Raw genomic sequence first — 15,307 nt, forward strand, 5'->3', positions numbered from 1 at the left:
CAATTTCCTTACAAGATGTAAAAGCATTTCACCTGCTTGTGGCTTTTGGGTTACAAGACATTGACTAGCTGCAGGTACCATAGGCAGCTGGGCATTGGACCTCAGGGAGCTATGGAGCAAATATGAACACAGATGCATAAACTGCTGGAAAAAGTATTAGCTATTTCAGGATTGGAACCTGAGCAAAAATGCTATTTACCTGCTATTAGAGGGTTAATCTTCAGGTAAATAACATTATCATGCTGCCCAGCCTCCTAGCAGGAGAAAAAAAACCCTATATTTTAATGGGAGCTGCTGGCTTTCAGTCATAGGAGCACTATACTGTGAGCTGTGGCTGTAATCACAACCCACACTTTGACTGACAGCTCGCTCTTTACACATATGCAGGCTGTCTTTAAAGTGTTATTAACAAAATCATAATGTAGTCTTATTTGTGCCAATATAATTCATTGTTAAAGCTGCCCCATTTTGCCCATATAACACCCCTGAAGTTGCCCCTCCAGACTCTATTTAAGGCTTCCCTCACACGTCCGTAGATCCATTCAAATCAATGGGTATGCAAACATGTCTATCTTTTCCTACAGACCATGTATCCGTGTTGAGCACACACATGTCCATGTGCTCCACACAGTGACATGTTCATTTTTCTCTGGCAGCACGGATGTAACACGGACAAGACACTGATGTGATCCTAGTGACATCAGTGTGAGACACGTACCGGAGAAAACGTAGGTCACATAAAAATAAAGAATTTTTATACTTGCCTGTCTCCGGTGCTGCTGTTACTTCCAGGCCCAATCATTATGCTTATGCATATTCTCTGCACTCACCACGGACCCAGAAGAAACAGCAGCACAGGAGACAGAAGCACCGGGGACAGGTAAGCATCCAAGGTCATGCTGTCCGTGTGCTATCCGGATGTCACACGGATAGCACAGGGACAGCACACAGAACGCACACACGCATACAGACCTTCTCCACGATCCGTAAAACATGTGCGTTTTGAAGGGACGTGTGAAGGAAGCTTGGAAAGGACCGGTGTTAAGTGGGCAGTTTCGGCTCTTTGTTAATCCTGCTGCAGAGCATTCTAAAGACATGCATCCGGAAAATCCTGTGAGCCAGACCATAACAATTAACACTAAGTAAAAAGGCCCAAATCTCTGGAACCATATGGAAAATTTATAACAATAACACTTAGGGGAGCAACAGGAATAAAATGAGAGCAATAACTAGTCACGTTAGATGTGGTGACAAGTCCCCTTTAAATGTGTTGTCTCAAGTTCATGAATGGGTAAAATTGCAAAGTGTTTGCAAGAACAGGCAACTTTGTAATTTCAACCTTTAATAAAAAATCCTCTTCGTTCTAATGAATAAAGGGATTTTTAATGCCATAACGACAGTTCATTGCCTAGGTACAACAGTCACCCTACATTCTTAGCCTGACCAGATACCTAGGCAATGAGTGACATGACCAGGCTCTATGCTGTATACCCTGATTGTGTCTATGTGAAGCTGGATCGCTAGACCAGCCTCAGTCACCCTGCGCTTCTCCTGAAAAGTTAAAAGAAAAAGGTTTTGGTACCGTGTTAGCCAGTTGAAAAATGATTGATTGCTCTCAGTGAGAGAAACAAAATTAAAATTTTGTAGTTGTGATACCTTTTAATGGCTAACTAAAATAAAATAAAATAAAATATGATGTTAACTTTTTAACATCATATTTTATTTTAGTTAGCCATTAAAAGGTATCACAACTACAACATTTTAATTTTGTTTCTCTCACTGAGAGCAATCAATCATTTCTCCTGAAAAGAGCACAGTTTGGACTAGTGTTGCAACCATGCTGATTATCCGAACTGTTAATCTTCAGTAGTGTACCACCCCTGATAAAGCAAGAAGCCGGGGGCTGGGGGGCTGTGTGCTCCTTAATATACAACTTGGAAAGAAAAAAGCTTTAAAATGGGCATTCTCCCTACACGTTTGCTCTCAACGGAACATTACATTCTCTTTTAGATTAGTTTTCCAACTTTTTTTTTAATCTTTTGCCATTTCCAGTGTCTACTTTTAGCTTCAAAATGCTATTTAAATCCACTCACTAGCCACCTCTTCCGTCTATGCATCCATCATGACATAGAAGGCTGCAGTATAGCCAATTAACTGATACAAAGAAGGGAAAGCTCTCTGTACTGAAACAAACGGAAATAGATCTTGTGGGACCATAAGAGGGAATGTGAATTTGCGATATCAGGCTCTAATTATACTTAAAATATATTAGTATTTTCAAATAATTGCTATTTACAATACATTCTGATAACTTTTTTGCCCAAGGACAAGCCCTTTAAAAAGGTTTTTCAATTGACTTAAAGCAGAAGTCCAGCATTTTTTTTCCTTCAGTACTGGAGTAGCGCTTTAAATGTAAGCCCCCTGCAGCTTATCTTACACCTATCCTCCGGTGGCTTCATCATTTTTCGGCATCACTCTAGTCCTGCGTCTAGTCAAGTGTCATCTTGTGCCTGGCCAGAAGTCAGAAGTTACATCACAAGCTCTCATTGTATCTATAAGAGCCAGAAGTAGGCACTGGAGCTGCGGGCAGATCACAAATCGTTGGATAAAGACCGGAGCGATGCTGGAATAAGATGAAGTGTCGCACGATACATATCGCCACCTAGCCCCAGTCTTAATGTCTAATAGGTGGGTGTCTTGGTCACCTTTTTCTCTAATGCTCAGACTTGACTAGAGAGAGCTACAGATTATCTGGCTAGCCTGCCTACTCAAGAAACTGCGATTCACCAGATAGGTGTTAAGTCAGACCCTCTGATTTTCGGCAGACCACCTGATGTTTTTTTGACCTCCCGACTCTACCCAGACAGATTATGTCAGGAAAGAGAAGGAACCGAGCCACTGGAATATCAATGGCAAATTATAGTCCTTTCAAGAGCGATACTCCTCTGGCAGGGGCTTTCTCCTCACTCCCCATTCACAACACATGAAAACACATACATCTTTTATCTTCTTTGACAAAAAAAATTTATATTAAAATCAGTCAACATAAAACAATACAAAGAATTTAATATCGAACAATAAAATACCTACAAGAAATAATTGTGATAGAGAATGTCACCTTAGTAGTATGTTCATACCACCAGCCACTATTATTGCAGTTACCTTTTTGAACTAAAACAAGACCTCAGACATGAATATTATAAGTAATATATGATGGCTCAAGGTATTAAGGTCACAATATATTAGACAGCTGTCAGCTATATTCTCCAGTTCCCCTATACTCAGGAACCCTCGGCACAGTAGAGCACTCATTTGTTCTCTATGGCAGACTCCACTGGAGAACAATAGAGGCTACCATTCATTTCAGCGGAGCAGATTCTTCTATCTCTTAACATCATTTGTCCTGGAAGAGTCGCGAAGCCACCATATACATTAGACTGATAGGTGATCCCACCGATATTGACAGGTTTCAATGACTTTAGTCTAATGTGTGTGGGGGCCTTAAGGCCGAGCACATTGTGGGTTAGTGATTGCAACTGCTGTAAATTCATTATTGTGTCTTTTTGTTTCACGGAGATGTCAATGAGAAGAAATATGCCATAAGATTCCATTCCACTCATTTTTATTTACCCATCACAGATTTATTAATTAGAACAAGAATTCCTATATCACAATTTCACAAACTTCATATTTTACCCAAAGTTGTGACTGTGTACAAGAGATCATTGCTTTCTGGAGGACCCAGCATGGCTATAAATTGCTGGGGATCCTATTGATTTGAATGCCACCAGGCAATGCTCCATATTTCCTGTGGAGGTGCTGCACAGAAATTAAACACTGTTTGACTGTTTCTCCCACAAATTATAGCTTTAAAGACCACACCTGCACAGTGGTCTAAGGGAATTCAGAAATTTTCACTTTCTTACTTGCACATTAAAACACTTACACCAATATATTCTATTAGATACAAGTTGTGGCTCAGTAGATAGCACTGTTGTTTTGCAGCCTAGGAGTCCTTTGTTCAAATCCCACCAAGGACAGCATCTGAAAGGAGTTTGTACAGTGGGTAAAATAAGTATTGAACACATCATCAATTTTCTAAGTAAATATATTTTAAAGGCCCCGTTACACGCAACGACGGATCTAAAGATATATCGCCGGGGTGACGGATTCCGTGACGCACATCCAGCATCATTAGCAAAGTCGTTGCGTGTGACAGCAAGGAGCGATTGTTGACGATGGAAAATACTCACCTTTTCGTCCATTGTTGACACGTCGTTCCTTTTAAAAAAAATCGTTGATTGTTGAGCTTGCAGGTTGTTCGTCGTTCCCAAGGCAGCACACATCGCTACGTGTGACACCTCGGGAATGACGAAGTACAGCTTACCTGCGGCCGCCGGCAATGCGGAAGGAATAAGGTGGGCGGAATGTTACGGACGCTCATCTCCGCCCCTCCGCTTCTATTGGGCGGACACTTAGTGACGCCGCTGTGACGTTGAATGAACCGCCCCCTTAGAAAGGAGGCGGTTCGCCGGCAACAGTGATGTCGCTAGGCAGGTAAGTCCCGTGTGACGGCCCCAAACGATTTTGTGCGTCACAGCGATTTGCCCGTGATGCACAAACGACGGGGGCGGGTGCTTTCACCAGCGATATCGCTAGCAATATCACTGCGTGTAACACCCCCTTAAGAGTGCTATTGACATGAATGTCTCACCAGATGTCAGTTACAACCCATCCAATCCACACAGGCAAAGAAATCAAACCATAGATGTCCATAAATTATGTGTGTGTAATAATGAGAAATGACACATGGAAACAAGTATTGAACACACGAAGAAAGAGAGCTGCAAAAAGACATGGAAAGTCATGTCAACAGCTGAAATCTGTCTGTAATTAGAAAGCAATCTTACCACTTAGTGAAAAATAATATCAGCTGCTCAACTTATTGACATATAAAAAGTCTCATTTTCAAGGTGCCACATAAGAAGCATCTCATAAAGTGTAAAACCAGTGAGCTGTCTCAAGACCTGTTGGAGCCTTAATCCTGAAATTAGAAAGAACATCATTTCACCATGAGCCAGCCACAACCATGTGCTCAGATTTCAGACAGAGGAGGGAAAAGAATTACCAGAAGAGTTGTCCAAAAGCCAAGAACTATCTGTGAAGAGCTACAGAAAGACCTGGAATCAGCAGGTACAATTTTTTTTTAAAAAAAACCAAACCAATACTCCAATACTCAATACGCAATACTCCATTGTTGAACAAAAAGCATGTGCTCGTTTGCTCAACAACATTTAGACAGACCTTTGAAATACTGGGAGAATATAGTCTGGTCAGATGAGACCAAAATTGAACTCTTTGGATGTCATAATACACACCAAATCCACTGCATATCATCCCAATAACACAATACCAACATGGTGTGGGGCAGTTTTTCAGCATATGTCACTAGGAAACTTCATATAATTGAAGGAAGAATGAATGTACAAATGTACCGAGACATTCTTGATAAAAATTTGCTGCCATCTACCAGGATGTTGAAAATGAAACCAGGGTGAAACTTCATCAAGAGAATGATCCGAAACACAGAGCCAAGGAAATTCTCAATTGGTTTCAGAGAAAAAAAATAAAGCTGCTAGAATGATCCAGCCAATCACCTGACCTGAATCCAATAGAAAATTTATGGAAAGAACTAAAGCTCAGAGTTCATAGAAGGAGCCCACAGAACATTCAATATCTGAAGAATGTTTGTGTGGAAGACTGGTCCAAAATCGCACCTGAGCAATGCATGCTACTAGTTTCTCCATATAGGTGTCTTGAAGCTGTCATCACCAACAAAGACTTTTTTACGAAGTTTTAAATTCATTTTGGTAAGGCTGCTTTCACACCTCCGGTTTCTGCAATGCGGCACACTCCGGCACTTTGCAGGAAAATCGCAACCGTTTTTTTTGCTGCCGGTTGCGTTTTTTCTGCATAGACTTTAATTAGTGCCACATTGTGCCGCAAAGCCTTGCGTTCCATCCGTTTTTTGCCGCATGCGGCAGATTTAGCCGATGCGGCGGCCCGATGGAACGTTGCCTGGCACGTTTTTTCGTGCGGCAAAAAAGAAGGGAATTTTGTTACTTACCGTAAATTCCTTTTCTTCTAGCTCTTATTGGGAGACCCAGACGATTGGGGTATAGCTACTGCCCTCCGGAGGCCACACAAAGCACTACACTAAAAAGTGCAAGGCCCCTCCCCTTCTGGCTATACCCCCCCGTGGTATCACGGGTACTCCAGTTTTAGTGCCAAAGCAAGAAGGAGGAAGCCAATAACTGGTTTAAACAAATTAACTCCGAGAAACATCGGAGAACCGAAAAAACCGTTCAACATGAACAACATGTGTACCCGCAAACCACAAAAAAATCCCGAAGGACAACAGGGCGGGTGCTGGGTCTCCCAATAAGAGCTAGAAGAAAAGGAATTTACGGTAAGTAACAAAATTCCCTTCTTCTTCAGCGCTCTATTGGGAGACCCAGACGATTGGGACGTCCAAAAGCTGTCCCTGGGTGGGTAAAGAAATACCTCATGTTAGAGCTGCAAGAAAACAGCCCCCCCCTACGGGGATGTCACTGCCGCCTGCAGGACTCTTCTACCTAAGCTGGCATCCGCCGAAGCATAGGTATGCACCTGATAATGCTTGGTGAAAGTGTGCAGACTGGACCAGGTTGCTGCCTGGCACACCTGTTGAGCCGAAGCCTGGTGTCGTAATGCCCAGGACGCACCCACGGCTCTGGTTGAGTGGGCTTTTAGCCCTGAAGGAACCGGAAGCCCCGCAGAGCGGTAGGCCTCTAGAATTGGTTCTTTGATCCATCGAGCCAGGGTGGCTTTAGAAGCCTGCAATCCCTTGCGCGGACCAGCGACAAGGACAAAAAGAGCATCGGAACGGCGCATGGGCGCCGTTCGGGAAATGTAGATTCTGAGTGCTCTCACCAGATCTAGCAAACGTAAGTCCTTTTCATACCGGTGAACCGGATGAGGGTAAAAGGAAGGCAAGGATATATCCTGATTAAGATGAAACGAGGATACGACCTTAGGGAGAAACTCCGGAATGGGGCGCAGCACTACCTTGTCCTGGTGGAACACCAGGAAAGGAGCCTTGGATGACAAAGCTGCCAGCTCAGACACTCGCCGAAGCGATGTGATCGCGACAAGAAACGCCACTTTCTGTGACAGGCGAGAAAAGGAAACGTCCTTTAGAGGCTCGAAGGGCGGCTTTTGCAGAGCAACAAGTACTCTGTTCAGATCCCATGGATCTAACGGCCGCTTGTACGGGGGCACAATATGACAGACCCCCTGTAGGAACGTGCGCACCCTAGGAAGACGTGCTAGACGCTTCTGAAAAAACACCGACAGTGCCGAGACTTGCCCTTTAAGGGAGCTGAGCGACAAGCCCTTTTCCAACCCTGATTGCAGGAAGGAAAGAAAGGTGGGCAATGCAAATGGCCAAGGGGATACTCTCTGTGCAGAGCACCAAGATAAGAAAATCTTCCACGTTCTGTGGTAGATCTTAGCAGACGTTGACTTCCTAGCTTGTCTCATTGTGGCTACGACTCCTTGAGATAATCCTGCAGACGCTAGGATCCAGGACTCAATGGCCACACAGTCAGGTTCAGGGCCGCAGAATTCTGATGGAAAAACGGCCCTTGGGACAGTAAGTCTGGTCGGTCTGGCAGTGACCACGGTCGACCGACCGTGAGATGCCACAGATCCGGATACCACGATCTCCTCGGCCAGTCTGGGGCGACGAGTATGACGCGGCTGCAATCGGATCTGATCTTGCGTAACACTCTGGGCAAGAGTGCCAGAGGTGGAAAGACGTATGGGAGCCGGAACTGCGACCAATCTTGAACCAATGCGTCTGCCGCCAGAGCTCTTTGATCGCGCGACCTCGCCATGAATGCCGGGACCTTGTTGTTGTGCCGGGACGCGATTAGGTCGACGTCCGGCACTCCCCATCGGCGACAGATTTCCTGAAACACGTCCGGGTGAAGGGACCATTCCCCTGCGTCCATGCCCTGGCGACTGAGGAAGTCTGCTTCCCAGTTTTCTACGCCGGGGATGTGAACTGCGGATATGGTGGAGGCCGTGGCTTCCACCCACATCAGAATCCGCCGGACTTCCTGGAAGGCTTGCCGACTGCGTGTCCCCCCTTGGTGGTTGATGTATGCCACCGCTGTGGAGTTGTCCGACTGAATTCGGATCTGCCTTCCTTCCAGCCACTGCTGGAAGGCTAGTAGGGCAAGATACACTGCTCTGATTTCCAGAACATTGATCTGAAGGGTGGACTCCTGCGGAGTCCACGTCCCCTGAGCCCTGTGGTGGAGAAACACTGCTCCCCACCCTGACAGACTCGCATCTGTCGTGACCACTGCCCAGGATGGGGGCAGGAAGGATCTTCCCTGAGACAATGAGGTGGGAAGGAGCCACCATTGTAGAGAGTCCTTGGCCGTCTGGGAAAGAGAGACTTTCCTGTCCAGGGACGTTGACTTCCCGTCCCATTGGCGGAGAATGTCCCATTGAAGTGGACGCAGATGAAACTGCGCAAAGGGAACTGCTTCCATGGCTGCCACCATCTTCCCGAGGAAGTGCATGAGGCGCCGTAAGGGGTGCGACTGGCCCTGAAGGAGGGATTGCACCCCTGTCTGTAGTGACCGCTGCTTGTTCAGCGGAAGCTTCACTCTCGCTGCTCGAGTATGGAACTCCATGCCAAGATACGTTAGTGACTGTGTCGGAGACAGATTCGACTTTGGAAAGTTGATGATCCATCCGAACGTCTGTAGAGTCTCCAGTGTAGCATGTAGACTGAGTTGGCATGCCTCTTGAGAGGGTGCCTTGACAAGTAGATCGTCTAGGTAAGGGATCACCGAGTGTCCCTGAGAGTGCAAGACCGCTACCACTGCCGCCATGACCTTGGTGAAAACCCGTGGGGCTGTCGCCAGACCGAATGGCAGAGCTACGAACTGAAGATGTTCGTTTCCTATCACAAAACGTAGAAAACGTTGATGTTCTGTAGCAATTGGCACGTGGAGATAAGCATCTTTGATGTCTATTGAGGCAAGGAAGTCTCCTTGAGACATTGAGGCCACGACAGAGCGGAGGGTTTCCATCCGGAACCGCCTGGCGTGCACATGTTTGTTGAGCAGCTTTAGATCCAGAACAGGACGGAACGAGCCGTCCTTTTTTGGAACCACAAAGAGATTGGAGTAAAACCCTCTCCCTTGTTCCTGAGGCGGTACAGGAACCACTACTCCTTCCGCTCTTAGGGAGTCCACCGCCTGCAGCAGGGCATCTGCTCGGTCTGGATGTGGGGAGGTTCTGAAGAACCGAGCTGGAGGACGAGAACTGAACTCGATTCTGTACCCGCGAGACAAAATGTCTGTCACCCACCGGTCTTTGACCTGTGACATCCAAATGTCGGAAAAGCGGGAGAGCCTGCCCCCGACCGGAGATGCGGAGGGGGGGGGCTGGAAGTCATGAGGTAGCTTGGAAGCGGTTCCTCCATTTGCTTTCTTGGGGCGCGCGTGAGCCCGCCAGGAATCTGAGCTTCTTTGCGTCCTCTGAGTCCCTTTGGACGAGGAGAATTGTGTCTTGCCCGAACCTCGAAAGGACTGAAACCTCTGCTGCCATTTTTTCTGCTGAGGTTTGCTTGATCTGGGCTGGGGCAAAGAAGAGTCTTTACCCTTGGACTGTTTAATGATGTCAGCCAATGGCTCGCCAAACAGTCTATCTCTAGATAAAGGCAGGCTGGTTAAACATTTTTTGGAACCAGCATCTGCTTTCCAGTCCTTTAACCACAAGGCTCTGCGCAAAACTACCGAATTGGCGGACGCCATTGAGGTGCGGCTGGTAGATTCTAGGACCGCATTGATAGCGTAAGACGCAAACGCGGACATCTGCGAGGTAAGGGACGCCACTTGCGGCACCGCTGGATGTAAGATAGCATCCACTTTTGCTAACCCTGCTGAAATAGCTTGGAGTGCCCATACGGCTGCGAATGCTGGAGCAAACGACGCGCCGATAGCTTCATAGACAGATTTTAACCAGAGGTCCATCTGTCTGTCATTGGCATCCTTAAGTGAAGCGCCATCCTCCACTGCAACTATGGATCTAGCTGCAAGTTTGGAAATCGGGGGGTCAACTTTTGGACACTGGGTCCATCGCTTGACCACATCAGGGGGGAAAGGAAAACGTGTATCCTTAGAACGTTTAGAGAAACGCCTTTCTGGATGAGCGTCGTGTTTCTGGATTGACTCTCTGAAGTCAGAGTGATCCAAGAAAGCACTTAATTTACGCTTGGGATAGAGAAAACGAAACTTCTCCTGCTCTGCAGCTGCCTCCTCTGCAGAAGGGGCTGGGGGAGAAATATCCAACAGTCTATTGATGGCTGAGATAAGCTCGTTTACCATGGCGTCCCCATCCGGGGTATCCAGATTGAGAGGGGTTCCAGGATAAGACTCCTGATCACTCTCATCAGACGCATCACAGAGCGACTGATTGCGCTGAGACCCTGAGCAGTGTGATGACGTTGAGGGTCTTTCCCAGCGAGCCCGCTTAGGGTGGCTGGGGCTATCATCTGAGTCATAATACTCAGCCTGTGAAGCCGGGGACCCCCTTGCAGTCTGGATTAAATCCAACTGAGGGGGATTAGAGGACAGAGACCTCGCCGTGTCCATAGACTGAGCCCCAGGCATGGATTGCAAAGTTTCAAGGATTTTTGCCATAGTCACAGACATATTATCAGCAAAAACTGCAAAGTCTGTCCCTGACACCGGGGCAGGACTTACAGGCGTCTCAGCCTGGGTCACTATCTCTCCTGACTCCGGCTGGCGAAGCAGCACCGGATCTGAGCATTGCACACAATGGGGGTCCTTGGAGCCTGCTGGTAGAGCAGCCCCACATGCAGCACACGCCGTGTACACAGCCCTAGCCTTGGCAGCCTTGCGTTTTGTGGATGACATGTTGCTGCCTCCTCAGAGCGATCTGGGTATACAGCCAGGAAGCGACCTCACAGTGCAAGCAATAAGGAAATATATATATGTCCAGTGACACAGTACACTAATACACACTGAGGCACTAGAGGGGCCAGCTGAAAAGCCGCTTACCGCCCGCTTAAGAGCGGGTGTGTGATCTCCAAAGCCCCCTAGTCCAGGTCTCCCAGAGCCTTGCGTCCTTCCTCCAGCCAGACATGCATGTAATGGCTGCCGGCGTCCTGAGAGAGGAGGGGGGGCGGGCCCTGGGCGTTCCTGACTAAGAGCGGGAAGCCTGCTTCCCTCTGTGCCTAGTGAGAGGGCTGGAGCATGTAAATCAGGCTCCAGCCCTCGTCGCTGCCGTGAAACAGCGTCTCTCCCCTACCCTGATTGACAGGGTGGGGGCGGGAACGAATCGGAGCAGCCGGCGTCCTAGGCCGCAAAAGCCGGGGACTAGATTTATAAACGCCACCGCCGTAAAAGCGCGGTCGGCGTGTCCCCGGCGAACTAAAAGTCACAGCAGCGCCGCCGGTCCAGCGGGGGTCGGCGCTGCGTTCCCACAACACAGAAAAAAAGTCCCCCAGTTAAACTGTAGGAACACTAGCTCTAGCGTTACGGTCCCCGGCGCACTACAACACCCAGCCAGCCCAGAGTGTGTCTGTGCCTGCCGGGGACACAGAGTACCTGTATGATGCAGGGCCTTGTCCCTGATGGTACTCCTGCTCGGCATCCACCAGGTGCTATGGGTCTGTGGATGGAGCCCGGCGTCGGAGCTTTGAGGCCGGCAGGATCCCACTTCCACAGAGCCCTACAAGGGGATGTGGAAGGAAAACAGCATGTGGGGCTCCAGCCCCTGTACCAGCAATAGGTACCTCAACCTTACAACACCATCTACGGGTGAGAAGGGAGCATGCTGGGGGCCCTATATGGGCCCTCTTTTCTTCCATCCGAAATAGTCAGCAGCTACTGCTGACTAAAATCTGTGGAGCTATGCATGGAATGTCTGACCTCCTTCGCACAAAGCTTGAAAACTGGAGTACCCGTGATACCACTGGGGGTATAGCCAGAAGGGGAGGGGCCTTGCACTTTTTAGTGTAGTGCTTTGTGTGGCCTCCGGAGGGCAGTAGCTATACCCCAATCGTCTGGGTCTCCCAATAGAGCGCTGAAGAAAACCGCATTGCGCCGCATTCGGCCGATGCGGCGCATCTTTCAATGCATGCCTATGGCGGCCGGATGCGGCGCGATGTGGCAAAAACCGCATCCGGCCACCGCATGCGGTTTTTGCCACTGCGCATGCTCAGTAGCATGCCGCAAGCGGCAAAAACCGGACGGGCCGCATGGTAAAAACTTATGCAAAGGATGTGGTGTTTTCACCGCATCCGTTGCATAGCTTGCACAGCCGGATTGAGCCGCAGAGCTCAAGCCGGATGTGTGAAAGCAGCCTAAGCGTGTTAAATACTTTTTCCCTTTGTCATTTCTCATTATTACATATCACTAAATTTATGGACCTCTATGGTTTGATTTCTTTGTGTATGGATTGGATAGGTTGTTACCAATATCTGGTGAAAATTTAATGTCAATAACAGCTTTACATATATATATTTACTTAGAAAATTGGTGACGTATACAATCCTTATTAAATCCGCTGCGTGTTCTCCCCATATATGTGTGGGTGTCCACCCATACTGCACTGACATATTTGATAGGGAATTTAAACTGTCTCCAATAGGGACAGTGATGATAATGTAAAGCACAGAAAAAATGAATGGCACTATATAAGCTAGTAAAATAAAAAATATTGGTGTTTTCCATGTGAATTCATAATTGAAGTCTTTGCTGAGACACTGGATAGATTTATTGCACTGATGTCTCCGCCATGTGTGTCCCTGAGAGGTTTATTAACAAAAATTACTGCCCGGTATTATGTGTTCACAGACATGGTCAAAGTTTATCCTAATATTAGTCATTTCCTTTCTGTGAGGGACAGGCAGAAGCATGAGAATAGCAGTGCGAGAGTTGTAGCGGCTCCTGAGACGCAGTACTTTGGGGTGCCCAAATGTCCTGTCCCATATGAAGGTACCACTTGTATAGGCTGGCATGTGATAGTTGCTGGTCCTGTTACAGATGATACATCAGAGATCTACGACCTATGCCTTTGCGGTCTATGTGCCACCATGCACCACCATACCTACATTAGTTATCTTCTATATTGTATCACTTCAGTGATATCATATCATACACCACTGCATGGAAAATAAAAATTTAAAATACAGTACCCCACCTTCGCGTGACATAAACAGGAGTAAAATTCTCAATTTCTGTCTTAATGGAGTATTCTGGCTAAATTAAAGGAGTGGTAGTGCTCATGACCATTGGTCCATTCTCACAGGAGATTCCAGACCCCCATTATGGCAGTTGGTGAGGGTCCTAGCAATTGGACGATTTGGTGATAACTCCTTACAACCAGAATACAGCAGATCTATATTGTTATTGGTAAATGGATTGTAAAATGACATCTTGGTAAAACAAGTTCTAAATACATGTAATACTATCAATAATTACCCCCTAGGCCCAATCTATGGCACCAGGGGCTGCATGCAGGAGGAGGTTCCTATACACTTGTCCACAGATGTATATATATATATATATATATATATATATATATATATATACACACACACACCTGTATATACATATTCTAAGCATTTGAACAAGAAATATGTTCAGGTCGTACTCTGATTTTGCACGTCGCTCTGGGCCATGACTATAATTGCCGTGTACTCTGCTTTTTCAGCCATATTGCAGTGTACAGATCTTACAGACGGCGCTCAATACCCCAGATTCATTCATATTCCCTGGTTGACATAGTGACTGCAAGGCATCTACATAATACCCAGTGAAAGGCACAGTAATCCCAAATACTAGCTAGTTACGCATCAGGCTACACCAGCAGAGAGGCGGTTATTATAGTAAATGCTGGTATTTGTAGTGTTTGGTCATGCTGTGTTGTGTCACTCACCAGAGGGGTGTAGGAGCAGCGGATGGTTCTCATCCTCTCCAGGCTTCGCTCAATGCTGTGTAACCAGAAGAGCCTGCTGGCAGACTGGAGCTGTGTGACAGTATCCACACCCACTACCCACTGTGCATATCTACACCTATCGTAAGCAAGGGCACCTATGCACACCCAGACCTTTGCACACACAGTCTCAATTATGATCATATAACATGTCATCCATATCAGTCAGCGCAGTATTGTTGAAACAACTTCTGCTTGCTCATGAAAGGGTTAAAATTGGTAGCTACACTAACCAGCTAACGTTCCACAATGAGTATTTGGGGAGTTTTTGATATTGCAGAATCTCTGCAGCATTTCTTCACTTATACAAAAGAAGCTACTTGCATTTCTTCATGGCTAGGGATGAGCGAACCCTGTATCAGGGGCGTACATAGAAATCATGGGGCCCCATAGCAGAATTTCTAATTGGGCCCCCCTCTACCCCCCAAAAAAAATATTCAGCTGGGTCACAGAAGAGAAAATTTCACAACTTTACAGCCCTTACAAAGTAATTTTCCTCCTTTTGCAGCCACCTAGATTCCCCTTTCAATGCAGCCATAAAGTATGATGTCAACAAAAGTGTCTCACAAGCACTGTATGATACCCCCAAAGTAAATTCCTCCACAGTACCCTTCACACACACAGTACGATGACCCTACTGTATCCCCCTTCAACTACTCCACCAATGAATGGTGACCCCCAAAACAGTAAGCACAGTAAGACCCCCAACTGTGACCCTCACACAGCCCTTCATGCAGTATAATGGATCTACATACAGTATAATGGCCCTTATTAACACTACAAATAGTATAACCGCCCTCACACAGCCCTACGTACAGTATGATAGAGCCCACAAAAACCTTCACACTATATATATATATATATATATATATATATATATATACTTGCATACAGTATAATGGCCTCCATATAATGCTAAAGTATAAAGGCTCTTTCATAGCCCTCAAAATAATATAATGGCCCCACAAAGCTTTCCATATAGTATACTGGCCACACACAGTCATCCATATAGTAATGGGCCCCACATAGTCTTCCATATCATCTAATGTACTCCATAGTCCTCCATATACTATAATACACTCCCTATATTGCTCCATATAGTATTATGCAGCCCCACATAGCATTATGCTGCCCCACATAGTACTATGCAGCTCTACATAGCATTATGCTGCCACACACAGCATTATGCAGCCCCCATATAGTATTATAGAACCCCCACATA

The 15,307-nt window shown here is 46.6% G+C and overlaps 1 protein-coding gene across 1 annotated transcript in view; it reads right to left on the bottom strand.

Annotated features, from left to right (window-relative positions):
* Nucleotides 1–14,138, bottom strand: part of LOC142311441 (TLD domain-containing protein 2-like) — a 32,173-nt gene extending 18,035 nt beyond the window's left edge. Inside the window, exon 1 of the mRNA XM_075349876.1 lies at nt 14,029–14,138. Within this exon, the coding sequence (XP_075205991.1) occupies nt 14,029–14,061 (33 nt within the window). The 5' untranslated portion in view covers nt 14,062–14,138. The remainder of the gene's footprint in view (nt 1–14,028) is intronic.
* Between the last annotated feature and the right edge of the window lie 1,169 nt (nt 14,139–15,307).

This window comes from Anomaloglossus baeobatrachus, chromosome 5 (assembly GCF_048569485.1).
Source record: "Anomaloglossus baeobatrachus isolate aAnoBae1 chromosome 5, aAnoBae1.hap1, whole genome shotgun sequence".
Classification (NCBI taxonomy): domain Eukaryota; kingdom Metazoa; phylum Chordata; class Amphibia; order Anura; family Aromobatidae; genus Anomaloglossus; species Anomaloglossus baeobatrachus.